The following is a 27,151-nucleotide window of genomic DNA, read 5'->3' on the forward strand; positions in this document are numbered from 1 at the left end:
GGGGTGGGGTTGAATACACAACTCAGTCCCTCACCAGCTACGGAGGGGTGGGGCTGAATACACATCTCAGTCCCTCACCAGCTACGGAGGGGTGGGGCTGAATACACATCTCAGTCCCTCACCAGCTACGGAGGGGTGGGGATGAATACACATCTCAGTCCCTCATCAGCTACGGAGGGGTGGGGTTGAATACACAACTCAGTCCCTCACCAGCTACGGAGGGGTGGGGCTGAATACACATCTCAGTCCCTCACCAGCTACGGAGGGGTGGGGCTGAATACACATCTCAGTCCCTCACCAGCTACTGAGGGGTGGGGTTGAATACACATCTCAGTCCCTCACCAGCTACGGAGGGGTGGGGTTGAATACACATCTCAGTCCCTCATCAGCTACGGAGGTGTGGGGATGAATACACATCTCAGTCCCTCACCAGCTACGGAGGGGTGGGGATGAATACACATCTCAGTCCCTCATCAGCTACGGAGGGGTGGGGATGAATACACATCTCAGTCTCTCACCAGCTACGGAGGGGTGGGGATGAATACACATCTCAGTCCCTCACCAGCTACGGAGGGGTGGGGCTGAATACACATCTCAGTCCCTCACCAGCTACGGAGGGGTGGGGCTGAATACACATCTCAGTCCCTCACCAGCTACGGAGGGGTGGGGCTGAATACACATCTCAGTCCCTAACCAGCTACGGAGGGGTGGGGTTGAATACACATCTCAGTCCCTCACCAGCTACGGAGGGGTGGGGTTGAATACACATCTCAGTCCCTCACCAGCTACGGAGGGGTGGGGTTGAATACACATCTCAGTCCCTCACCAGCTACGGAGGGGTGGGGTTGAATACACATCTCAGTCCCTCACCAGCTACGGAGGGGTGGGGCTGAATACACATCTCAGTCCCTCACCAGTTACGGAGGGGTGGGGATGAATACACATCTCAGTCCCTCACCAGTTACGGAGGGGTGGGGATGAATACACATCTCAGTCCCTCACCAGTTACGGAGGGGTGGGGATGAATACACATCTCAGTCCCTCACCAGTTACTGAGGGGTGGGGTTGAATACACATCTCAGTCCCTCACCAGCTACGGAGGGGTGGGGTTGAATACACATCTCAGTCCCTCACCAGTTACGGAGGGGTGGGGATGAATACACATCTCAGTCCCTCACCAGCTACGGAGGGGTGGGGTTGAATACACATCTCAGTCCCTCACCAGCTACGGAGGGGTGGGGATGAATACACATCTCAGTCCCTCACCAGCTACGGAGGGGTGGGGATGAATACACATCTCAGTCCCTCACCAGCTACGGAGGGGTGGGGATGAATACACATCTCAGTCCCTCACCAGCTACGGAGGGGTGGGGATGAATACACATCTCAGTCCCTCACCAGCTACGGAGGGGTGGGGATGAATACACATCTCAGTCCCTCACCAGCTACGGAGGGGTGGGGATGAATACACATCTCAGTCCCTCACCAGCTACGGAGGGGTGGGGTTGAATACACATCTCAGTCCCTCACCAGCTACGGAGGGGTGGGGTTGAATACACATCTCAGTCCCTCACCAGTTACGGAGGGGTGGGGCTGAATACACATCTCAGTCCCTCACCAGCTACGGAGGGGTGGGGCTGAATACACATCTCAGTCCCTCACCAGCTACGGAGGGGTGGGGTTGAATACACATCTCAGTCCCTCACCAGCTACGGAGGGGTGGGGATGAATACACATCTCAGTCCATCACCAGCTACGGAGGGGTGGGGCTGAATACACATCTCAGTCCCTCACCAGCTACGGAGGGGTGGGGCTGAATACACATCTCAGTCCCTCACCAGCTACGGAGGGGTGGGGATGAATACACATCTCAGTCCCTCACCAGCTACTGAGGGGTGGGGCTGAATACACATCTCAGTCCCTCACCAGCTACTGAGGGGTGGGGCTGAATACACATCTCAGTCCCTCACCAGCTACTGAGGGGTGGGGCTGAATACACATCTCAGTCCCTCACCAGCTACGGAGGGGTGGGGATGAATACACATCTCAGTCCCTCACCAGCTACGGAGGGGTGGGGCTGAATACACATCTCTGAATAATTTCTACTGTAGCCTCAAGGCCCTCAGACTTTTAAAATTATCTCTGTGTCTAAATGTTGTTGACATGAGAACATCGGAACACCCACTGTCTTTGCTTTCTCTGAACCTGAGTCTGTTTCATGTATCTAACACAAGCTGTTTGTCTCACGGAGGTCACGGGAGATGGGCACTCAGTCTCTCTCATCTTGTGTGATCGTGTGTGTGTGCGTTCCTGCCTGCCTGCGCTTGCGTGTGTGTGTGTGTGTGTGTGTGTGTGTGTGTGTGTGTGTGTGTGTGTGTGTGTGTGTGTGTGTGTGTGTGTGTGTGTGTGTGTGTGTGTGTGTGTGTGTGTGTGTGTGTGTGTGTGTGTATATGTGTGTGTGTGTGTGTGTGTGTGTGTGTGTGTGTGTGTGTGTGTGTGTGTGTGTGTGTGTGTGTGTGTGTGTGTGTGTGTGTGTGTGTGTGTGTGTGTGTGTGTGTGTGTGTGTGTGTGTGTGTGTGTGTGTGTGTGTGTGTGTGTGTGTGTGTGTGTGTGTGTGTGTGTGTGTGTGTGTGTGTGTGTGTGTGTGTGTGTGTGTGTGTGTGTGTGTGTGTGTGTGTGTGCGTGCGTGCGTGTGTGTGTGTGTGTGTGTGTATATGTGTGTGTGTTTGTGCGTGCGTGCGTGCGCGTGTGTGTGTGCGTGCGTGCGTGCGTGTGTGTGTGAGTGAGAGAGAGATCTAGTGTTGCAGGTGTGTAATTGTACATGAAACATGGTTTCAAAGAGGAGCTGTAGCAGAGGGACACAGACAGACAGACGGTGGTGAAAGTAGGCCACTAAGTAACTTCAGTTCTATTTATTGTCTCTATCCCACATGAGATAAGACTGTGAACATATTACATTTCCATGAATGTTTGTCAAAAGTGTTTTTAGTGATAAAATATTTCAGTATTTTAGAACAGCAACTACAGTTATTAGATGATTTAGAGAAATAAACTAAATAATTCAACAAAGTAGGTGAATTCTTCCTGTTTTCTAACAGGTAGAGACTATACAGTATGCCGTTTTTTAGGAAGTATGACATTTTGACCGTATCTTGTAATCCCCGCGGGAATTGAACTCATGACCTCAACATGGCTAGATCCACGCGCTCAGCACCTTAGTCTGTACTGTAACCTTGTGAACCATTCATTCTCTGATTTGCAGGTATAAAGCGTGACCTCTCGTATGACCTAGTGAAATCAGTTTTAGGATATATCTCTGCCCTTTCCGACTGCATCTCTGTATCCCAATTCTAGAAGTCTATGTTTGTAATATCCTCATGAAGTGTTCTCTCTGTTTTGCAGATACGGTGACATGGTACCCAAGACCATCGTGGGGAAGGTGTTTGGTTCCATCTGTTCTCTGAGCGGGGTGCTGGTCATCGCCCTGCCTGTTCCCGTCATCGTGTCCAACTTCAGCCGCATTTACCACCAGAGCCAGCGGGCAGAAAAACGACGAGCTCAAAAGGTAAAGTGGCCGTACTGTGTGTGTGTGTGTGTGTGTGTGTGTGTGTGTGTGTGTGTGTGTGCGTGCGTGCGTGTGTGTGTGTGCCTGCGTTTGTCCCTCCCTCTCTTCCTCCCTCCTTATATCCCCACTACCTCTCTCCTTTCCTGTCTGTCAGTCTATCTGTGTCTGTAGCTGTTATTTCTCTGTCTGTGTCAGAGAGCTAACCAGCACAGAGAGAGAAAAAAACAACCTTTTGTAGACTTAAACAGAGGAGTGTTACCTTTCGTTCAAACAGAAAGCCCGGATCGTTAAAAACCGTGCATCGAAGAGCCGGGGCGCTAACTCGTACATGCACTACAAACGCCACAACGGTCATTTCCTGATCCACAACTCTCTCAAAGAAGTACTGTGACAGAACCGACCGGTTGGAGGGGCTCATCATCGGCCCGTGACCAGTGCTGCTTGTCTCTCAGCTCAGAGCCATGTTGTGACCACGGGGGGCTGCGTAACACCAGGGGGGCTGCTTATGGCGTAGCACAAGGGGGACTGCTTATGGCGTAACACCAGGGGGACTGCTTATGGTGTAACACCAGGGGGACTGCTTATGGCGTAACACCAGGGGGACTGCTTATGGCGTAACACCAGGGGGACTGCTTATGGCGTAACACCAGGGGGACTGCTTATGGCGTAACATCAGGGGGACTGCATATGGCGTAACATCAGGGGGACTGCTTATGGCGTAACACCAGGGGAACTGCTTATGGCGTAACATCAGGGGGACTGCTTATGGCGTAACATCAGGGGGACTGCTTATGGCGTAACACCAGGGGGACTGCTTATGGCGTAACACCAGGGGGACTGCTTATGGCGTAACACCAGGGGGACTGCTTATGGCGTAACACCAGGGGAACTGCTTATGGCGTAACATCAGGGGGACTGCTTATGGCGTAACATCAGGGGGACTGCTTATGGCGTAACACCAGGGGGACTGCTTATGGCGTAACACCAGGGGGACTGCTTATGGCGTAACACCAGGGGCTGTTGCCCTTGCTGCTCCCATTCCAGTGCTTCAGTATAGTCGGCTTCGTCGTAGACTGTCTTGACAGCACCCATCACCTCGTTCTCAGCTACAGCATTGACATGCACTTTCCAAACTCTATCAGGAGCAGCGCGCCACTCTGTTACTCCCCCTGCTGGCGAATTGGAGCTATCACTCACATTGACTCATCATAACCAAGTAGTGCAACTGTCTGCCATAACCCGTAGGGTGAAGTTTCACCTAGATGCTGATCTTCGGTTAGTTTTAACATGTTATATTTAAGATTGGGGTGAAAAAGCTGATCCTAGATCTGTACCTAGAGGAAACTTCATCCTGGAGGGTCCAACAGGGATTGTAGGGAAAAGATAGAAGGAGTCACATAGGTTTTTCAGCTGAACACCTGGCTGCTTATCACTCGGTATATGTTGTCTGGAGTGATGAATCACGCTTCACCATCTGGCAGTCCGACGGACAAATCTGGGTTTGGCGGATGCCAGGAGGACGCTACCTGTCTGAATGCATATTGCAACTGTAAAGTTTGGTGGAGGAGAAATAATGGTATAGGGCTGTTTTCATTGTTCAGGTTAGGCCCCTTAGTTCCAGTGAAGGGAAATCTTAACGTTACAGCATACAATGATATTCTAGATGATTCTGTGCTTCCAACTTCGTGGCAAAAGTTTGGGGAAGTCCATTTCCTGTTTTAGCATGACAATGCCTACGTGCCCAAATCGAGGTCCAACCATAAATGGTTTGTCGAGATCGGTGTGGTAGAACTTGACTGGCCTGCACAGAGCCCTGACCTCAACTCCATCGATCATCTTTGGGATGAATTGGAACGCCGACTGCAAGCCAGCCCTAATCGCCCAAAATCAGTGCCCGACTTCACTAATGCTCTTGAGGCTGAATGGAAGCTAGTCCCCACAACCATGTCCCAACATCCAGTGGAAAACCTTCCTAGAGGAGTGGAGGCTGGTATAGCAGCAAAGTAGTGACCAACTCCATATTAATGTCCATGATTTTGGAATTAGATGTTTGTGGAGCAGGTGTCCACATACTTTTGGTCATATAGTGTATCTTCCATAGGGTCATCTAAGAACCATTGCAGGCTAGGCTTCTTAATTTCAGCACTGCGTGTGGTTTTCTACAGCTGGCCTAACACTCCTCTGCTCAGAGTTGGTCCTTCAGTAATGTTTAGCCCTAATTCCTATTCTCTGTCTTCTTCTCTCTGTGTACCCCAATGTTTAGCCCTAATTCCTATTATGTCTTCTTCTTTCCCCAAGGCGTCCAAGGAAGCAGGACAGCTCCTAGTGGGAAAACCCAACATTCCCTTTGAGAGCCATCATCACCACCTTCTGCACTGCCTGGAGAAGACCACAGTAAGAACACCTTTACCATAACCCATAACCATAACCTTTACCATAACCATAACCATAACCCCTAACCATAACCTTTACCATAAACATAACCCCTAACCATAACCTTTACTATAACCATAACCCCTAACCATAACCTTTACCATAACCATAACCCCTAACCATAACCTTTACCACAACCATAACCCCAAACCATAACCTTTACCATAACCCCTAACCATAACCTTTAGCATAACCATAACCCCAAACCATAACCTTTACCATAAACATAACCCCTAACCATAACCTTTACCATAAACATAACCATAACCATAACCTTTACCATAACCATAACCCCTAACCATAACCTTTACCATAACCATAATCTTTACCATAACCCCTAACCATAACCTTTACCATAACCATAACCTTTACCATAACCATAACCTTTACCATAAACATAACCCCTAACCATAACCTTTACCATAACCATAACCCCTAACCATAACCTTTACCATAACCATAACCTTTACTATAAACATAACCATAACCATAACCTTTACCATAACCATAACCCCTAACCATAACCTTTACCATAACCATAATCTTTACCATAACCCCTAACCATAACCTTTACCATAACCATAACCTTTACCATAACCATAACCCCTAACCATAACCTTTACCATAAACATAACCCCTAACCATAACCTTTACCATAAACATAACCCCTAACCATGATCTTTACCATAAACATAACCCCTAACCATAACCTTTACTATAAACATAACCATAACCATAACCTTTACTATAACCATAACCATAACCTTTACTATAAACATAACCATAACCATAACCTTTACTATAACCATAACCATAACCTTTACTATAACCATAACCATAACCTTTACCATAACCATAACCATTACTATAACCATAACCATAACCTTTACCATAAACATAACCATAACCCCTATCCATAACCTTTACCATAACCATAACCCCTAACCATGATCTTTACCATAACTCCTAACCATAAACATCATCACCCCCTTATTCCCAGCATGCCAAAGATAACATTCATTCTGCCAGCCCAGTAACGTTGTGCCTTCAAAACAGACAAGCATACTTCATGTTACATGTATGCATAATTCAGAGAGATAAAAAAGCATGTCTCTTATGTTAGCCATGACAAACACACAAACACACCCACACACTCACACACACACACACACACACTCACACACACACACACACACACACACACACACACACACACACACACACACACACACACACACACACACACACACACACACACACACACACACACACACACACACACACACACACACACACACACACACACACACACACACACACACACGCACACTCGCATGCACACACACACACACACACACACACACACACACACACACACACACACACACACACACACACACGCACACTCGCATGCACACCCACACACACACACACACACACACACACACACACACACACACACACACACACACACACACACACACACACACACACACACACACTCGCATGCACACGCACACACACACACACAAACACACACACACATGCACACACACACACGCACACACACACAGACACACACCTACATGCCGTTATATATGGTAGAGTATATGCCTGCATCATACCCCTTAGTGCTGCGTGCAGCATTATGTATGTTGGCTGAGGAGAAACATGAACATGAAGCAGGAGAGAGAGAGAAATGCCTTTATTCCTATGGAACTTTTGTGGGTGTAATGTTTACTGTTCATTTTATTGTTTATTGTCTACTTAATTTGCTTTGGCAATGTTAACATATGTTTCCCATGCAAAATAAAGCCCTTAAATTGAAATTGAATTGAGAGACAGAGACAGAGAATAACTACTGTGGGTTATGCTTCAACAGAAACCTTGGGAAAATCCTCTGCAATATCATTAACAGCAGACGTACATTTCCTCAGTGAAAACAATGTATTGAGCAATTGTCAAATTGGCTTTTTACCAAATTATCGTACGACAGACCACGTATTCACCCTGCACACCCTAATTGAAAAACAAAACAACCAAAACAAATCCAAAGTCTTCTCATGCTTTGTTGATTTCAACAAAAGCCTTCAACTCAATTTGGCATGAGGGTCTAGTATACAAATTGATGGAAAGTGGTGTTGGGGGAAAAACGTACAACATTATGAAATCCATGTACACAAACAACAAGTGTGCGTGCGGTTAAAATAGGCAAAAAAACACACGCATTTCTTCCCACAGGGCCGTGGGGTGAAACAGGGATGCAGCTTAAGACCCTCTTCAACATATATATAAACAAATTGGTGAGGGCACTAGAACAGCCTGCTGCACCCTACAAGAATTGATTAAAAATGGCGCCGGAAGAAATGGCAGCAGTTTTACCAATTATTGTGGTATATTTTTTCCACGTTATTTCTAACTTATTTTGTACATAATGTTTCTGCAACCGTATCTTACGACAGAAAAGAGCTTCTGGATATCAGGACAGCGATCACTCACCTGGATTAGACAAAGACTTTTTCTACAACGAGCAAGACGCACAGGACATTCTCCAAACACCCAGCAGGGCCAACATCCCTGTTATTTGCAAGAGGAAGCGATGCAGGTACAGAGGACAAAGAATCGGATGCCTCGTCAGGACCCGCAGAAGGCGAGTGGGAAACCTGCCGTTACCGTCAATACCACTCACCAACTTGCAATCATTGGGCAATAAATTAGACGAGGTACGATCACGAATATCCTACCAACAGGTCATCAAAAACTGTAACATCTTATGTTTCACGGAACCGTGGCTGAATGACGACATGGATATTCAGCTAGCGGGATATACGCTGCACAGGCAAGATAGAGCAGCACACTCCGGTAAGACGAGGGGGGGGCGGTCTGTGCATATTTGTAAACAACAGCTGGTGCACGAAATCTAAGGAAGTCTCTAGATTTTGCTCGCCTGAAGTAGAGTATATTGTGATAAACTGCAGGCCACAATACTGATCTAGAGAGTTTTCATCTATACTTTTCGTGGCTGTTAATTTACCACCACAGACATATGCTGGCACTAAGACCGCACTCAGCTGTATAAGGAAATAAGCAAACAGGAAACCTCTTACCCAGAGGCGGCACTCCTCGTGGCCGGAGACTTTAATGCAGGGAAACTTAAATCAGTTCTACCAAATTTCTATCAACATGTTAAATGCGTAACCAGAGATAAAACAAATTCTAGATCACCTGTACTCCACACACAGAGATGCATACAAAGCTCTCCCTCACCCTCCATTTGGTCAATCTGACCACAATTCTATCCTCCTGATTCCCGCTTACAAGCAAAAATTAAAGCAGGAAGCACCAGTGACTCGGTCTATAAAAAAAAAAAGTGGTCAGATGAAGCCAATGCTAAACTACAGGACTGTTTTGCTATCACAGACTACACCGGCTCCGACTCCGACGCTCGTCTCATGTGGCAGGGCTTGCAAACTATTACAGTCTACAAAGGTAAGCACAGCCGAGAGCATCCTTACCGGTTGCATCACTGCCTGGTACGGCAATTGCTCGGCCTCCGACCGCAAGGCACTACAGAGGGTAGTGCGTACGGCACAGTACATCACTGGGGCTAAGCTGCCTGCCATCCAGGACCTCTACAACAGGCGGTGTCAGAGGAAGGCCCTAAAAATGGTCAAAGACCCCAGCCACCACAGTCATAGACTGTTCTCTCTACTACCGCATGCCAAGCGGTACCAGAGTGCCAAGTCTAGGACAAAAAAGGCTTCTCAACAGTTTTTACCCCCAAGCCATAAGACTCCTGAACAGGTAATGAAATGGCTACCTGGACTATCTGCATTGTGTGCCCCCCCAGCCCTCTTTTTACGCTGCTGCTACTCTCTGTTTATCATATATGCATAGTCACTATACAGTCATGTACATACTACCTCAATTGGCCCGACCAACCAGTGCTCCAGCACATTGGCTAACCGGGCTATCTGCATTCTATCCTGCCAACCCCTCTTTTACGCTGCTACTATTCTCTGTTCATCATATATGCATAGTCACTTTAACCATATCTACATGCTAATACTACCTCAACCAGCCTGACTAATACAGCCTTGCTACTGTATATAGCCTCTCTACTGTATATAGCCTCTCTACTGTATATAGCCTCTCTACTGTATATAGCCTCTCTACTGAATATAGCCTCTCTACTGTATATAGCCTCTCTACTGTATATAGCCTCTCTACTGTATATAACCTCTCTACTGTATATAGCCTCTCTACTGTATATAGCCTCTCTACTGTATATAGTCTCACTACTGTATATAGCCTCTCTACTGTATATAGCCTCTCTACTGTATATAGCCTCTCTACTGTATATAACCTCTCTACTGTATATAGCCTCTCTACTGTATATAGCCTCTACTGTATATAGCCTTTCTACTGTATATAACCTCTCTACTGTATATAGCCTCTCTACTGTATATAGCCTCTCTACTGTATACAGCCTCTCTACTGTATATAACCTCTCTACTGTATATAGCCTCTACTGTAGATAGCCTTTCTACTGTATATAACATCTCTACTGTATATAGCCTCTCTACTGTATATAGCCTCTCTACTGTATAGCCTCTCTACTGTATATAGCCTCTCTACTGGATATAGCCTCTCTACTGTATACAGCCTCGCTACTGTTATTTTCAACTGTCTTTTTACTGTTGTTTTATTTCTTTACTTACCTATTGTTCACCTAATACCTTTTTTGCACTATTGGTTAGAGCCTGTAAGTAAACATTTCACTCTTCAGGTCTACCTACACCTGCTGTATTCAGCGCACGTGACAAATAAACTTTGATTTGATTTGAATTTGAAGTGAAATGTCTTGTGTTTGCTGATGATCTGGTGCTTCTGTCACCAACCAAGGAGGGCCTACAGCAAAACCTAGATCTTCTGCACAGATTCTGCCAGACCTGGGCCCTGACAGTAAATCTCAGTAAGACAAAAATAATGGTGTTCCAAAAAAGGTCCAGTTGCCAGGACCACAAATACAAATTCTATCTAGACACCGTTGTCCTAGAACACACAAAAACTTTACATACCTTGGCCTAAACATCAGCGCCACAAGTAACTTCCACAAAGCTGTGAACGATCTGAGAGACAAGGCAAGAAGGGCATTCTATGCCATCAAAATTAACATAAAATTCGACATACCAATTAGGCTCTGGCTAAAAATCAGTTATAGAACCCATTGTCCATTATGGTTGTGAGGTCTGGGGTCTGCTCACCAACCAAGATTTCACAAAATGGGACAAACACCAAATTGAGACTGCATGCAGAATTTTGCAAAAATGATCCTCAGTGTACAACATAAAACACCAAATAATGCATGCATAGCAGAATTAGGCCGATACCCGCTAATTAACTAAATCCACAACCACCAACCACCAAATCCACAACCACCAAATTCTACAACCACCTAAAAGGAAGCGATTCCCAAACCTTCCACAACAAAGCCATCACCCACAGAGAGATGAACCTGGGGAAGAGTCCCCTAAGCAAGCTGGTCCTGGGACTCTGTTCACTAACACAAACAGACCCCACAGAGCCCAGGACAGCAACACAATTAGACCCAACCAAATTATGAGAAAACAAAAAGATAATTACTTGACACATTGGAAAGAATTAACAAAAAAACTGAGCAAACTCGAATGCTATTTGGCCCTAAACAGAGAGTACACAGTGGCAGAATATCTGTCCACTGTAACTGACCCGAACTTAAGGAAAGCTTTGACTATGTACAGATTCAGTGAGTATAACTTTGAAATTTGGAAAGGCCGCCATAGACCTGGCTCTCAAGAGAAGACAAATGTATGACCATATTAGAGATACATATTTCCCTCTGATTACACAGATCCACAAAGAATTAGAAAACAAACCCAATATTGATAAACTCCCATATCTACTGGGTGAAATATCACAGTGTGCCGTCACAGCGGCAAAATTTGTGACCTGTTGCCACAATGGCAACCAGTGAACTATACTATATTTATGTTTATTTATATTCCCTTTTGTACTGTAACCATTTGCACATCGTTACAACACTGTATATATACATAATATGACATTTGTAATATTTTGGAACTTCAATGAGTGTAATGTTTACTGTTCATTTTAATTGTTTATTTCACATTTGTATAGTCTCTACTTCACTTACTTTGGTAATGTTAACATATGTTTCCCATGCCAATAAAGCCCCTTGAATTGAGAGCGCGAGAGCAAAAGAGAGCTTGCCGATTATCCACACTTTTAATTTTTTTTATTATTATTTATTTTTTACCTTTATTTTACCAGGCAAGTCAGTTAAGAACAAATTCTTATTTTCAATGACAGCCTAGGAGCAGTCTCAGTTGAGTGACCTGTCTTGAAGCCTTACTGTTCAGGGTCAAGAAGGTCATTCTGAGGGAGATAATAAAGAGAGTTGGTCAGAGACAGCACGCTCAGTCATTCTGAGAGAGATAATAAAGAGAGTTGGTCAGAGACAGCACGCTCAGTCATTCTGAGAGAGATAATAAAGAGAGTTGGTCAGAGACAGCACGCTCAGTCATTCTGAGGGAGATAATAAAGAGAGTTGGTCAGAGACAGCACGCTCAGTCATTCTGAGGGAGATAATAAAGAGAGTTGGTCAGAGACAGCACGCTCAGTCATTCTGAGGGAGATAATAAAGAGAGTTGGTCAGAAACAGCTCAAGTGTTTTGGAAAGAACAGAAAGAAGCCTGACTGTTCAGGGTCAAGAAGGTCATTCTGAGAGAGATAATAAAGAGAGTTGGTCAGAGACAGCACGCTCAGTCATTCTGAGAGAGATAATAAAGAGAGTTGGTCAGAGACAGCACGCTCAGTCATTCTGAGAGAGATAATAAAGAGAGTTGGTCAGAGACAGCACGCTCAGTCATTCTGAGAGAGATAATAAAGAGAGTTGGTCAGAGACAGCACGCTCAGTCATTCTGAGGGAGATAATAAAGAGAGTTGGTCAGAGACAGCACGCTTAGTCATTCTGAGAGAGATAATAAAGAGAGTTGGTCAGAGACAGCACGCTCAGTCATTCTGAGAGAGATAATAAAGAGAGTTGGTCAGAGACAGCACGCTCAGTCATTCTGAGAGAGATAATAAAGAGAGTTGGTCAGAAACAGCACGCTCAGTCATTCTGAGAGAGATAATAAAGAGAGTTGGTCAGAGACAGGACGCTCAGTCATTCTGAGAGAGATAATAAAGAGAGTTGGTCAGAGACAGCACGCTCAGTCATTCTGAGAGAGATAATAAAGAGAGTTGGTCAGAGACAGCACGCTCAGTCATTCTGAGAGAGATAATAAAGAGAGTTGGTCAGAGACAGCACGCTCAGTCATTCTGAGAGAGATAATAAAGAGAGTTGGTCAGAGACAGCACCCTCAGTCATTCTGAGGGAGATAATAAAGAGAGTTGGTCAGAGACAGCACGCTCAGTCATTCTGAGGGAGATAATAAAGAGAGTTGGTCAGAAACAGCACGCTCAGTCATTCTGAGGGAGATAATAAAGAGAATTGGTCAGAAACAGCTCAAGTGTTTTGGAAAGAACAGAAAGAAGCCTGACTGTTCAGGGTCAAGAAGGTCATTCTGAGAGAGATAATAAAGAGAGTTGGTCAGAGACAGCTCAATTGTTTTGGAAAGAACAGCAAGAAGGGATACCAGTCTGTAGTTTTTGACATCAAAGGGATCGAGGCTTGGTTTCTTGTGGAGGGGAGTGACTCTGGACATCTTGAAGACAGAGGGGACGCAGCCAGTGGTCAGGGATGAGTTAATGAGGGAATGGGAGGTCTCCAGAGAAAAGGGTATGGGGTCAAGTGGGCAGGTGGTCAGGCGGCTGGACATCACTAGTCACAGGATTTCATCTGGAGAGAGAAGGTAGAAAGAGGTCAAGGCGTAGGGTAGTTCTGTTTGAGTGGGACCAGTGGACTCAGTAGGCTGTTGTGAATGAGGAGTGGATGACGTCAAAGAAACTGGTTGACAAAGTCGTCTGCAGAGAGAGAGGAGGTGGAGTGATATAGGAGGGAGAAGGTGGAAAAGAGTTTCCCAGGTTTGGAGGCAGAGGCGTGGAATTAGAGTGACAGGAAACGGCTTTAGCAGTGGATACAGAAGAACAAGTAGATAGGAGGTAAGGATGGAAGGATGGAAGGATGGAGGGTAGTACGTTTGGTTTTCCTCCATTTTTGCTCAGCTGCCCACAGCTCTATTCTGTGAGCCACGCAGTGAGTCACTCAGCCACAGAGCAGGAGGGGAGGATCGAGATGGTTGGGAGCAAAGTGGACAGTGAAAATCAAAAGGAGACGGAAAGGGAGGAGAGTAGGGTCGAAGAGGCAGGAGAGAGAGAGAGTCAGGAGACAGCAGGGTGAAGGATTTAGTAGATGGGATAGAAGAGGAGAGATTAGAGGGAAAGAGAGCGACGATTAAAATACCATCTGGTTAGGGGCTGAGTGGGTAGGGAGAGAGGGAGAAAAAAATTAGATTGAAGGCACCCAGTACGATACGTGGTGAGCCATCGTAGGGAAATTAGCTTATCAAGGTGTCATACTCATTGAGGAACTCTCCAAGGTCACCTGGTGGCCGATAGATGACATCAATGTTAAGCTTGAGTGAACAAGTGGACAAGTTACATTCGAATGAGGAGCTGGAAAGGTGAGAGTGGGGGAAAAATAGAAAATATCAATTCATGAGAAATAAGTATCTCTGACACCACCGCAACGACCAGATGCTCTAGGAGAGTTCACATAGTCAGATGAAGAGAGAGCAGCCGGAGTAGAAGTGTTTTCTGGGATATGTGGACAAAGGTATGTGGGCAACCCTTCAAATCAGTGGAAACAGATATTTCAGCCACACCCGTTGCTGACAGGTGTATAAAATCGAGCACACGGCCATAGAATATAAAATACTAAATCAAGCTCAGCCGTGAAGTGGTGGGCCACACAAGCTAACAGAACGAGACCACCACAGTGCTGAAGTGGTAGGCCACACAAGCTCACAGAATGAGACCACCACAGTGCTGAAGTGGTAGGCCACACAAGCTAACAGAACGAGACCACCACAATGCTGAAGTAGTAGGCCACACAAGCTCACAGAACGAGACCACCACAGTGCTGAAGTGGTGGGCCACACAAGCTCACAGAACGAGACCACCACAGTGCTGAAGTGGTGGGCCACACAAGCTCACAGAACGAGACCACCACAGTGCTGAAGTGGTGGGCCACACAAGCTCACAGAATGAGACCACCACAGTGCTGAAGTGGTGGGCCACACAAGCTAACAGAACGAGACCACCACAGTGCTGAAGTGGTGGGCCACACAAGCTCACAGAACGAGACCACCACAGTGCTGAAGTGGTGGGCCACACAAGCTCACAGAATGAGACCACCACAGTGCTGAAGTGGTAGGCCACACAAGCTCACAGAACGAGACCACCACAGTGCTGAAGTGATGGGCCACACAAGCTCACAGAACGAGACCACCACAGTGCTGAAGTGGCGGGCCACACAAGCTCACAGAATGAGACCACCACAGTGCTGAAGTGGTGGGCCACACAAGCTAACAGAACGAGACCACCACAGTGCTGAAGTGGTAGGCCACACAAGCTCACAGAACGAGACCACCACAGTGCTGAAGTGGTAGGCCACACAAGCTCACAGAACGAGACCACCACAGTGTTGAAGCGCGTAACGCGTAAAAATGGTCTGTCCACAGTTGCAACACTCACTACCGAGTTCCAAACTGCCTCCGGAAGCAAAGTCAGCACAAGAGCGGTTCGTCGGGAGCTTCATGAAATGGGTTTCCATGGCCAAGCAGCCGCACACAAACCTAAGATCACCATGTACAATGCCAAACGTTGTCTGGAGTGGTGTAAAGCTCGCGCCATTGGACTCTGGGGCAGTTGAAACGCGTTCTCTGAAGTGATGAATCATGCTTCGCCATCTGACTGTCTGATGGACGAATCTGGGTTTGGTGGATGCCAGGAGAACGCTACCTGCCAGAATGTATAGTGCCAACTATAAAGTTTGGTGGAGGACAAATAATGGTCTGGGGCTGTTTTTCATGCTAGGCCCCTTAGTTCCAGTGAAGGGAAATCTTAATGCTGCAACATACATAAATTCTAGATGATTATTTTCTTCCAACTTTGTGGCAAGTGTTTGGGGAAGGCCCTTTCCAGTTTCAGGATGACACTGCCCCCTGTGCACAAAGTGAGGTCCATACAGAAATGGTTTGTCGATATCAGTATGTATGAACTTGACTGGCCTGCACTGAGCCCTGACCTCTGACCTCAATCGCATCAAACACCTTTTGGATGAATTGTAATGCTGACTATGAGCCAGGCCTAATTGCCCAACGTCAGTGCCCAACCTCCCTAATGCTTTTGTGGCTGAATGGAAGAAAATCCCCACAGCAATGTTCAATATCTGGTGAATAGCCTTCCCAGAAAAGTGGGGGCTGTTATAGCAGCGAAGACGGTACCAACTCCATATTAATGCCCGTGATTTTGGAATGAGATGTTCAATGAGCAAGTGTCCACATACTTTTGGTCATGAAGTTTATGTCTCTGTCAGGGCCAAAAAGTCGAGGGGCTTTAGGGTGACAAAGGCTGAGATGAACTAGCGTTTTTGCCCACAGATTGGCAGTTCCAGAGGCTGTCGGAGACTAAGAATTCCATATGGGTTGTGCGCTCAGGGTACACTAGATTAGAAGGGTTGCAGCCCCAGGGGGGGAAGCGTCTGTAAAGCCAACAGGGTGAGGAGCGAACAGGGATAGAAGTCACACACATACTTTACAAAGCTACAAAAGAGCAAATATGAAAAAAACGAATAATTGCCAACACTAATTGATGATTGCCTAGCAGAGGCGAAGGACACGCCTCTCAGCACTAATTGCTGATTGCCTAGCAGAGGCGAAGGACACGCCTCTCAGCACTAATTGATGATTGCCTAGCAGAGGCGAAGGACACGCCTCTCAGCACTAATTGCTGATTGCCTAGCAAAGGCGAAGGACACGCCTCTCAGCACTAATTGCTGATTGCCTAGCAGAGGCGAAGGACACGCCTCTCAGCACTAATTGATGATTGCCTAGCAGAGGCGAAGGACACGCCTCTCAGCACTAATTGCTGATTGCCTAGCAGAGGCGAAGGACACGCCTCTCAGCACTAATTGATGATTGCCTAGCAGAGGCGAAGGACATGCCTCTCAGCACTAATTGATGATTGCCTAGCAGAGGTGAAGGTCACGCCTCTCAGCACTAATTGATGATTGCCTAGCAGAGGCGAAGGACACGCCTCTCAGCACTAATTGATGATTGCCTAGCAGAGGTGAAGGACACGCCTCTCAGCACTAATTGATGATTGCCTAGCAGAGGTGAAGGACATGCCTCTCAGCACTAATTGATGATTGCCTAGCAGAGTTGAAGGACACGCCTCTCAGCACTAATTGATGATTGCCTGGCAGAGGTGAAGGACACGCCTCTCAGCACTAATTGATGATTGCCTAGCAGAGGTGAAGGACACGCCTCTCAGCACTAATTGATGATTGCCTGGCAGAGGTGAAGGACACGCCTCTCAGCACTAATTGATGATTGCCTAGCAGAGGTGAAGGACGTCTCTCCGCACTAATTGTTGATTGCCTAGCAGAGGTGAAGAAAAATACCTCCTCCAACAGACCCACCCACCAATTATCAGAACACTATCACAAATTGACCTGAAATCAGTCCAAATCAATGTCCCAACACTTTAAAGTCATAAGTACTGAGAATTCAGCAATTCAAACAGCACGGATTAAATACAGTAGGCTAGGAAGTAGATCACCAACCTTTTATGAGTCAAGATCACTTTCGCAGTCAAAAAGTAAGCCGAGATCTACCCCTCAGATTTAAACATAACTTTCGTTTTTTTTTTTTACATGAACCTAATTAATATTTGGTTTGTGCAGTAGGCCTAATACATTATCACAGCATATTGGCTGTCAGTCCCCTGGATATCAGGACAGCGATCACTCACCTCGGATTAGACAAAGATTTCTTCAACAACAACAACAACAACAACAACAAGCAGGACTCACACAATATTCTCCAAACACCCCACAGTGCAGAAATCCCAATTATTAGCAAAAGGAAGCGACGCAGAGGAAGAAGAGCCGGATGCCTCGTCCAGACCCGCAGAGGAAGAAGAGCCGGATGCCTCGTCCAGACCCGCAGAGGAAGAAGAGCCGGATGCCTCGTCCAGACCCGCAGAGGAAGAAGAGCCGGATGCCTCGTCCAGACCCGCAGAGGAAGAAGAGCCGGATGCCTCGTCCAGACCCGCAGAGGAAGAAGAGCCGGATGCCTCGTCCAGACCCGCAGAGGACGAAGAGCCGGATGATTTACCTGGCCTGCCAATATTGTTCTTAGACCATATTATATTTAGAACTGTAAAGTACATGGAGAATAAGAGCACCTCCTCCCAGCTGCCCACTGCACTGAGGCTAGGTAACACTGTCACCACCGATAAATCCACGATAATCGAGAATTTCAACATGCAATTTTCTACGGCTGGCCATGCTTTCCTCCTGGCTACTCCAACCCCGGCCAACAACTCCGCACCCCCCGTAGCTACTTGCCCAAGCCTCCCAGCTTCTCCTTCACCCAAATCCCAAATACACCATTCTGTATACATCTGGCCCTTCTTTGGAAACTGTGTTAACTAACCTCCAAACAAGCTATAATGCTATACAACACTTCTTCTGTGGCCTACAACTGCTCTTAAATGCTAGTAAAACCAAATGCATGCTTTTCAATTGTTTGCTGCCCACACCCGCCTGCCCGACTATCATCACTACTCTTAACGGTTCTGACTTAGAATATGTGGACTACAAATACCTAGGTGTCTGGCTGGACTGTAAATTCTCCTTCCAGACTCATATTAAACATCTCCAATCCACAATTAAATCTAGAATCGGCGTCCTATTTCGCAACAAAGCCTCCTTCACTCACGCCGCCAAACATGCATACATGCACTGAGGTCGGAAGTCTGAGATTTCCGAGTCCCAGTCTTCCACCTGATGGCTAAACTCGAGTTAAAATGCAAGGCTCCACTTCGCTAATCATTCATTGCAGCTGCAGCGTGAGTGGAAGAAGGGACAACTGTGTTTTATGTTTTAAAATAGTGGTGACTAAAAACGGTGTTGATAGTGCTTGATAAAAACTCACTCATGAAAACAGCAGGTCTTTGCTGTATTCTTTGACAGTCTCTCTCTGATCAAGGTATTAAAAGTTATGAAAATCTCACTAAAGGCTCGTATCAAACTTTGCTGTGGCTGGGGTTGTGAAAACTTTAGGCACAGTGATTTGAGCTATCGCATTGGGATTGGTCAGAGCTGTAGGTGCTCTCCTTTAGCCACAGGTCTCCCAGTCTGTTGGGTAAGAGGAGTTTGTCTTTTCAGACAAATGAAATGGTTTAAAAGGAGAACACTTTGCCTACCCGGTGTACATGGGTTCTGAATCAAGTGCACCTACCGCCAACAGTGCAACAGAATTTTTCTTTTTATAAAGGAGCCTTTATCGTTGGCCTTTCGACAGAAATATTTGGTGATCAACTAGAAATGCCTTGAAGATCGACCGGTTGGTGACCACTGAGGCATATGGACAGCACTTGCCAGACTATACCAAAGACAAAAATATACTTGCTACTCTTGCAGAGATGAGTTGTCTTCACAAGCTATAGAGGGTGTATCTAAAATTGTATTTCCTTTATTCCTCATTTCCTCTTTCCTCGTCTCCTTCTCAAAACGCGCTGGAGGAGAAGATCCGAGAGAACCTTGGATCTTAGGAAAAAAAAATTGAGAAGGAGGCAAGGAGAGAATGTGCGGGATTTTGAGAATATTGGGATTCACCCATGATGGTTTCATAATGCCATCTGGTGGTGTAGTCTGGGTCATACGCTCAGTTGACCTTCAAGTCTTATGACCCATTCAACACACGGGGAAAGAGGAACAGCTTCACAGATGGTCCTTGATGTGGACGTCTGAGACAATATGCTTCTATTCCCCTGGTCCTACTTTATCATTAAAATGAATCATCAAAACACTGTTGCTATGGTTTTGACGTAGGCATTTGTCTCTTTACCAACAAAAAAAATGGGCCAATTGTGGGTCGTTAAAGCACAGCAGGTGATTAGAGGAAAGAGGTAAACAACTTTATTATTAGCCCTCTGGGAAAATTGGTTTTGCAGCAAAATCATGTCCATAAAAACAACAGACATCTCACAGGGAATAAGAGACTGATGTCACTGTAAATCATAGGACTGGGTCATACTAATGACTGGAATGGAAAGGTATCATTCACATAGAAAACATTAACTGTTTTGATACAGTCACATTCATTCCAATTCATCCATTACAAGGAGCCCATTCTCCCAATTTCACCATCCACCAGCCTCCACTATTGCCATTGATTTCCATATGTCTCTCTCTCTCTCTCTCTCTCTCTCTCTCTCTCTCTCTCTCTCTCTCTCTCTCTCTCTCTAGAATCATGAGTTTATTGACGAGCAGACTTTCGAGACCAACTGTATGGAGGTAACCATGGTGAACAAATCCGGATCTCGAACCTCGTCCCTGTCGTCGTCTCCCTCCGGCCTGTCGTCCTGCTGCTCCAGACGACATAGGAAGAAGAGCTCCAGTCTGCCCAACTGCAACAACCAGGAGCTTTCCACCATCCAGATCAGAGAGAGGCCTGTGGTCAACAGGTAGTCGCACAGACAGATCCACACAAAAAAACACATAGGCGTGTCGTAAGCACGCTTGCCTGGACGACATGTATTAACGCTCACATGTGTACACACACACACACACACACACACACACACACACACATCAACCCCCTCAAGCACACACATACACACAAGCTCACATAGCAAATGGACACACAAACACACACACAGTCAAATGCATGAACACACACACAAGCACACACACACCTCACCCCTCTGTCTCTCTCTGTCCTCTCCTCTACAGTCGCTCCAGCCTGAACGCCAAACTAGACTCTGAGACGGTGCCGTTGAAGAGCGAGCCCTACATCACCACCTCCGTGGTCAACCTGCGTCCCGCCCCTCTCCCATTGGTGACATCATCAGACGGTGACGGATCCACCAGCTCCACCGTCAATTATTCTCAGAGCAACATTGTCAGAGTGTCGGCCTTGTAGATGTCCACTGTCAGTCAAGGTCTGTTTGGCTGACTGTTTGGCTGACTGTTTGGCTGACTTCATGGAAAACTGTTTGACTAGCTGGTCTCAAGGAGAAACAGCAGCAGGAGAGAGAGAGAGAGAGAGAGAGAGAGAGAGAGAGAGAGAGAGAGAGAGAGAGAGAGAGAGAGAGACAGAGAGAGACCACTAATTGATTGGACTGATTGGAGGACAGTCATCCTGCCAGAATCCCGCATAATTTCCTGCAATTCTACACATTTTGCAATGTCAATAATATCAAATCAAATCAAATGTATTTATATAGCCCTTCGTACATCAGCTGATATCTCAAAGTGCTGTACAGAAACCCAGCCTAAAACCCCAAACAGCAAACAATGCAGGTATCTGAATGAGTAACTAACAAAATAAATTGGGGCCCCCCTGGAGGTCAGGGCCATCATTTTCTTAAGTCACTGAACACAACAGGTGCTTATTAGAGACAGGCTTATCTTTGACCAAGACGTCTATTTCCTTAATGCACACAGCTTTTTGCATAGATAATTGTTGAATTCCAGCATTCACGTCCATCATTTTAATCAACTTCTTTATAATTTACACACTTTGTATTTCAATATATATATTTTTTTTACTTTTCCTTGACAGAATAATTATTCTCCTCTTTGACTGTGTGTTTTCAGTAGTTCTTACTTTCGCCACAAGATCAAACGATTTCTAGGGGTCGTTGTTGACTGTTTTTATGCTTGCCAGTAAGGTAGCAGTCCTCAGCTGTTATCAGCCAATGGCTAGCAGTTCCTTACTGGTGATAAAAACGGATGATTGACATCATTTCTTTGAGTCATTACTGAATTATACCATTTAACAAATCAAACATTAAACAATTAATTTAGCATTTATTATAAACAAGTGTTTATTTGCTGCAAGGCGTGCAGTTAGTTGCTTTTAAAAGGGACAGGCGGTTACTTGAAACTCTGCGTTTATTGAAGTTTTACGGTAGCTGGCTAAATTAACTTACTAATCTAAACATTGTTAGTTGACATGACTGTCAGTGACTGACAGAACAAGAGAAACATTGCTGATGCACAACCAAATTTCCAACTTGCACCTTGTGTATTCTGTTATTCTAACTCAACAGTAAGTTGAGACCCCGACTGAGTTCTTAGCAGCCTGGGGCCCTAAGTGGCCACATACAGTTGAAGTAAGAAGTTTACATAAACTTAGGTTGGATTCATTAAAACTTGTTTTCCAACCACTCCACAAATTTCTTGTTAACAAACTATAGTTTTGGCAAGTCAGACAGGACATTTACTTTGTGCATGACACAAGTCATTTTTCCAACAATTTTTTACAGACAGATTATTTCACTTATAATTCACTGTATCAAATCAAATCAAATCAAATCAAATTTATTTATATAGCCCTTCGTACATCAGCTGATATCTCAAAGTGCTGTACAGAAACCCAGCCTAAAACCCCAAACAGCAAACAATGCAGGTGTAAAAGCACGATTCCAGTGTGTCAGAAGTTTACATACACTAAGTTGACTGTGCCTTTAAACAGCTTGGAAAATCCCAGAAAATTATGTCATGGCTCTAGAAGCTTCTGATAGGCTAATTGACATCATCTGAGTAAATTGGAGGTATAACTCTGGATATATTTCAAGGCCTACCTTCAAACTCAGTGCCTCTTTGCTTGACATCATGGGAAAATCAAAAGAAATCAGCCAAGACCTCAGAAAAAAAATTGTAGACCTCCACAAGTCTGGTTCATCCTTTGGAGCAATTCCCAAACGCCTGAAGGTACCACATTCATCTGTACAAACAATAGTATGCAAGTATAAACACCATTGGACCACGCAGCCGTCATACCGCTCAGGAAGGAGACGCGTTCTGTCTCCTAGAGATGAACGTACTTTGTGGCGAAAAGTGCAAAGCAATCCCAGAATAACGGCAAAGGACCTTGTGAAGATGCTGGAGGAAACAGGTAGAAAAGTATCTATATCCACAGGAAAACGAGTCCAATATCGACATAACCATAAGGTCGCTCAGCAAGGAAGAAGCCACTTCTCCAAAACCGTCATAAAAAAAGCCAGACTACGGTTTGCAACTGCACATGCGGACAAAGATCATACTTTTTGGAGAAATGTCCTCTGGTCTGATGAAACTAAAATAGAACTGTTCGGCCATAATGACCATTGTTATGTTTGGAGGAAAAAAGGGGAGGCTTGCAAGCCGAAGAACACCATCCCAACCGTGAAGCACGGGGGTGGCAGCATCATGTTGTGGGTGTGCTTTCCTGCAGGAGGGACTGGTGCAAATCACAAAATAGATGTCATCATGAGGGAGAACAATTATGTGGATATATTGAAGCAACATCTGAAGACATCAGTCAGGAAGTTAAAGCTTGGTTGCAAATGGGTCTTCCAAATGGACAATGACCCCAAACATACTTCCAAAGTTATGGCTTAAGGACAACAAAGTCAAGATATTGGAGTGGCCATCACAAAGCCCTGACCTCTATCTTCTAGAAAATTTGTGGGCAGAACTGAAAAAGCGTGTGCGAGCAAGGAGGCCTACAAGCCTGACTCAGTTACACCAGCTCTGTCAGGAAGAATGGGCCAAAATTCACCCAACTTATTGTGGGAAGCTTGTGGAAGGCTGCCCGAAACATTTGACCCAAGGTAAACAATTTAAAGGCAATGCTATCAAATACTAATTGAATGTATGTAAACTTCTGACATACTGGGAATGTGATGAAAGGAATAAAAGCTGAATAAATCATTCTCTCTACTATTATTCTGACATTTCACATTCGTAAAATAAAGTGGTGATCCTAACTGACCTAAAACAGGAAATATTTACTCGGATTAAATGTCAGGAATTGTGACAAACTGAGTTTAAATGTATTTGGCTAAGGTGTATGTACATTTCCGACTTCACCTGTATGTCTCTTATGCCTGGTGCCGGCCTTGGTCAGAGGTCATGGTTTGAATAGCTCTCTGTCCTGGTATGGACTACCACTGGACTCTGCATGGGATTAAACTGCTGTGATTGGCTGGCTGCCTTGAAGCTAAGGGACTTGATCTAGCTAAAAGGCTTTTGCTCTTTGGGGACCAATGATAGATCATCCATCTATGGAACAAAGAGGGTGCCCTGAAGTACATCTCCTTCCTTTAAGCACAGGAGGCTCAAGCAACGAACTATTGAATCGCTGGATCGTTGATGCCTGAAAAAAAAACACTGAGATACATTTTTGGAGGACTATTAATAAATAATTTTACTGAAGTGGACTAAATCAGGGTCACATATTGTTTCTTGGTAGTGTTAAACAAATCTACTTTGAAACAAAAGTGAACATCTCACACACATGGTTATGGGTCTTAAAGAAAGATGACACTTGTACCATGTCAGGTATAGATTTCAAATGTATTACATTTTGAGTTTGCAACACAGAAGACTGAAAACGATGTTTGACACAGAAACACCAGATTTTCTGCTGTTTTTTTTATTTTTAAGAATGTTTTTTTTTATTATGAAATTGTAAAAAAAAAAAATGTTATTGATATTCCACCCATGAGGCCACTAGAGGGCGATTTGGACTTTTGACCGCAGGAAAGGTTCAAAATGTCGTCTCTTGTGACTCGAGGTGGAAAAAGAGAGGAGAACTGTGTTGTTTGCAGCTGAAAGTCAAATTCCTGTTTCTTGATGAAGTGGAGAGACTCAAGACAAAGCACACATGCATTCAAGTACTCATATGAAGGTCAATCCTCCGATCTGTCTATTATTATGTATGCCACGTCCACCTTTCTCTCTCCGCTCATATCAAACTGCCGGACCTGGGAGCCCATTATTAAACCAAGGGACATTTTCCTCCTTGATTGGACCGATTTTCCCCTTTACTCCTGTAAATGAATTCAGCCGATATGTAACTTACACGTGTGTTATTTGGAATGAAGTGCCACTTAGTCACTGTGAATATTCATTTCCTATTGGATTAATGTCTTTACTCTATGAGTATAGACCTTTCCCTATCCTGAAACGGTTCAAATGTTCAAAGTAAGAGTCCTAATTCAGGGCCCGAGCTAGCTAGGACCTGATCCTAGATCAACTCTTAGATGCGTTGTATGAATACAGGCCCCCTGGCATTCGCAATCTGTTTTTTTATCTTAGGCTTTATGCCCGACTTACTGACAGGAACATGATGTAACATACATTTCTCCGAATTACATTGACCTCAAACTGAAATTGAAGTTGAATTGAAATTAGAAAAATAGATGTTAGCTATTACCAGGTAGAAATAAAGTTGTATAATATAAGGAAGTTATCACAACTAGTAAAGCACTGCCACCTCTAGAAGCCATGTAGATCTGTCACTCTAAACCTGGAGAGACACTACTGTTATCTTAACCTAAGCCTTTGTCTGAAGCTCCAGACATCCGTATTAAAGTTGCTTGTATCAATACCTTTGAAATTAGGTATTGTGGGTAAACAAAAAGCCATATCCCTTTTTTGGTTCCATTTATCAAAAACAAGCAAGACCTTGGTACTAAAGTCACTGTGTTAAAATAATAAATGATGCTGTACATTGTTAGTAAATGTTGTAAATATTTCTCTGTTTTGTCTTCACAAAACAGCGTTATAGCATAATTCCTCTGATTTCTAGGTTTAGATAGCAGTTGTGACACATAGGTAACACTTCACCTTAATACGTGACCTTCATTTATGTAACTACAATGCTGTTTACTGCAGTTACATATGTCCACTGAGTGTACAAAACATTAGGAACACCTTCCTAATTGAGTTGTGCCTCCTTTTGGCAATTCGTCGGGGCTTGGAGTCTACAAGCTGTCGAAAGCGTTCCATGAGGATGCTGGCTCATGTTGACTCTAATGCTTCCCACGGTTGTGTCAGGTTGGCTGGATGTCCTTTGGGTGGTGGACCGTTCTGTAACCTGTCTCCTCCCCTTCATTTACACGGAAAGAAGTTGATTTAAAAGGTGACATCAAAGAGGGATCATAGCTTTCACTTGGATTGACCTGGTCAGTCTATGTCACGGAGAAAGCAGGTGTTCCTAATGTTTTGTCCGTTCAGTGTATCAAGGCCAACTTAATAAAGTGAAGCGTTAACAACTCATAATATTTCTATCTGTTGATAAATGGACTTTGCATGCGGTCATTGCATAATTCAGTTGTATTCAATTAGGATGTATCCAAGGTTTGTGAATGACAACATGAGTGAGTGTCCCGGGGAAGATGTCCAAAAAATGGTACATGATAAGAATGATGATTTTAATTCATTATAGATAGATCCTGTTATGGACAAAATATACAGATTATAAGGGGAAGAAGCTACAACAACAAAAATCCCAAATGGTGGATTTTGGTGCAGTGGATAGAATACATCAATACTGTAAATACATAGCTGTTCTACTAATAAAACACTTGATAAGATCAAACCGAGTATTTTAACCTTTCTTTCTTTCTTACAACTGATGTTATTATGGTGCTTATGGTGCTGATGTTATTATGATGGTGATGGTGCTGATGTTATAGTGGTGCTGATGGTGCTGATGTTATAGTGGTGCTGATGGTGCTGATGTTATAATGGTGCTGATGGTACTGATGTTATTATGATGCTGATGGTGCTGATGTTATAATGGTGCTGATGGTGCTGATATTGCTGATTTTCTTATGGTGTTGATGGTGCTGATGTTATTATGATGCTGATTATATTACGGTGCTGATGGTGCTGATGGTATTTTGGTGCTGATGGTGCTGATGTTATAGTGGTGCTGATGGTGCTGATGTTATAATGGTGCTGATGGTGTAAATGTTATTATGATGCTGATGATATTATGGTGCTGATGGTGCTGATGGTATTTTGGTGCTGATGGTGCTAATGTTATTATGATGCTGATGATATTATGGTGCTGATGGTGC

At 44.9% G+C, this 27,151-nt stretch overlaps 1 protein-coding gene across 2 annotated transcripts in view; it reads left to right on the top strand.

Moving 5' to 3' along the window:
- LOC118375448 (potassium voltage-gated channel subfamily D member 2-like) overlaps window positions 1-22,236 on the top strand; it is a 126,668-nt gene extending 104,432 nt beyond the window's left edge. The window contains exons 3-7 of one of the 2 annotated variants that reach the window (XM_052466542.1): window positions 3,403-3,565; window positions 3,840-3,947; window positions 5,864-5,959; window positions 20,541-20,758; window positions 21,027-22,236. In XM_052466542.1, coding sequence (XP_052322502.1) covers window positions 3,403-3,565; window positions 3,840-3,947; window positions 5,864-5,959; window positions 20,541-20,758; window positions 21,027-21,216 — 775 coding nt within the window. In that variant the 3' untranslated portion in view covers window positions 21,217-22,236. The remainder of the gene's footprint in view (window positions 1-3,402; window positions 3,566-3,839; window positions 3,948-5,863; window positions 5,960-20,540; window positions 20,759-21,026) is intronic. The other variant, XM_052466541.1, reaches the window with a different exon arrangement.
- Window positions 22,237-27,151: the final 4,915 nt, after the last annotated feature.

This window comes from Oncorhynchus keta, chromosome 17 (genome assembly GCF_023373465.1).
Source record: "Oncorhynchus keta strain PuntledgeMale-10-30-2019 chromosome 17, Oket_V2, whole genome shotgun sequence".
NCBI lineage: Eukaryota > Metazoa > Chordata > Actinopteri > Salmoniformes > Salmonidae > Oncorhynchus > Oncorhynchus keta.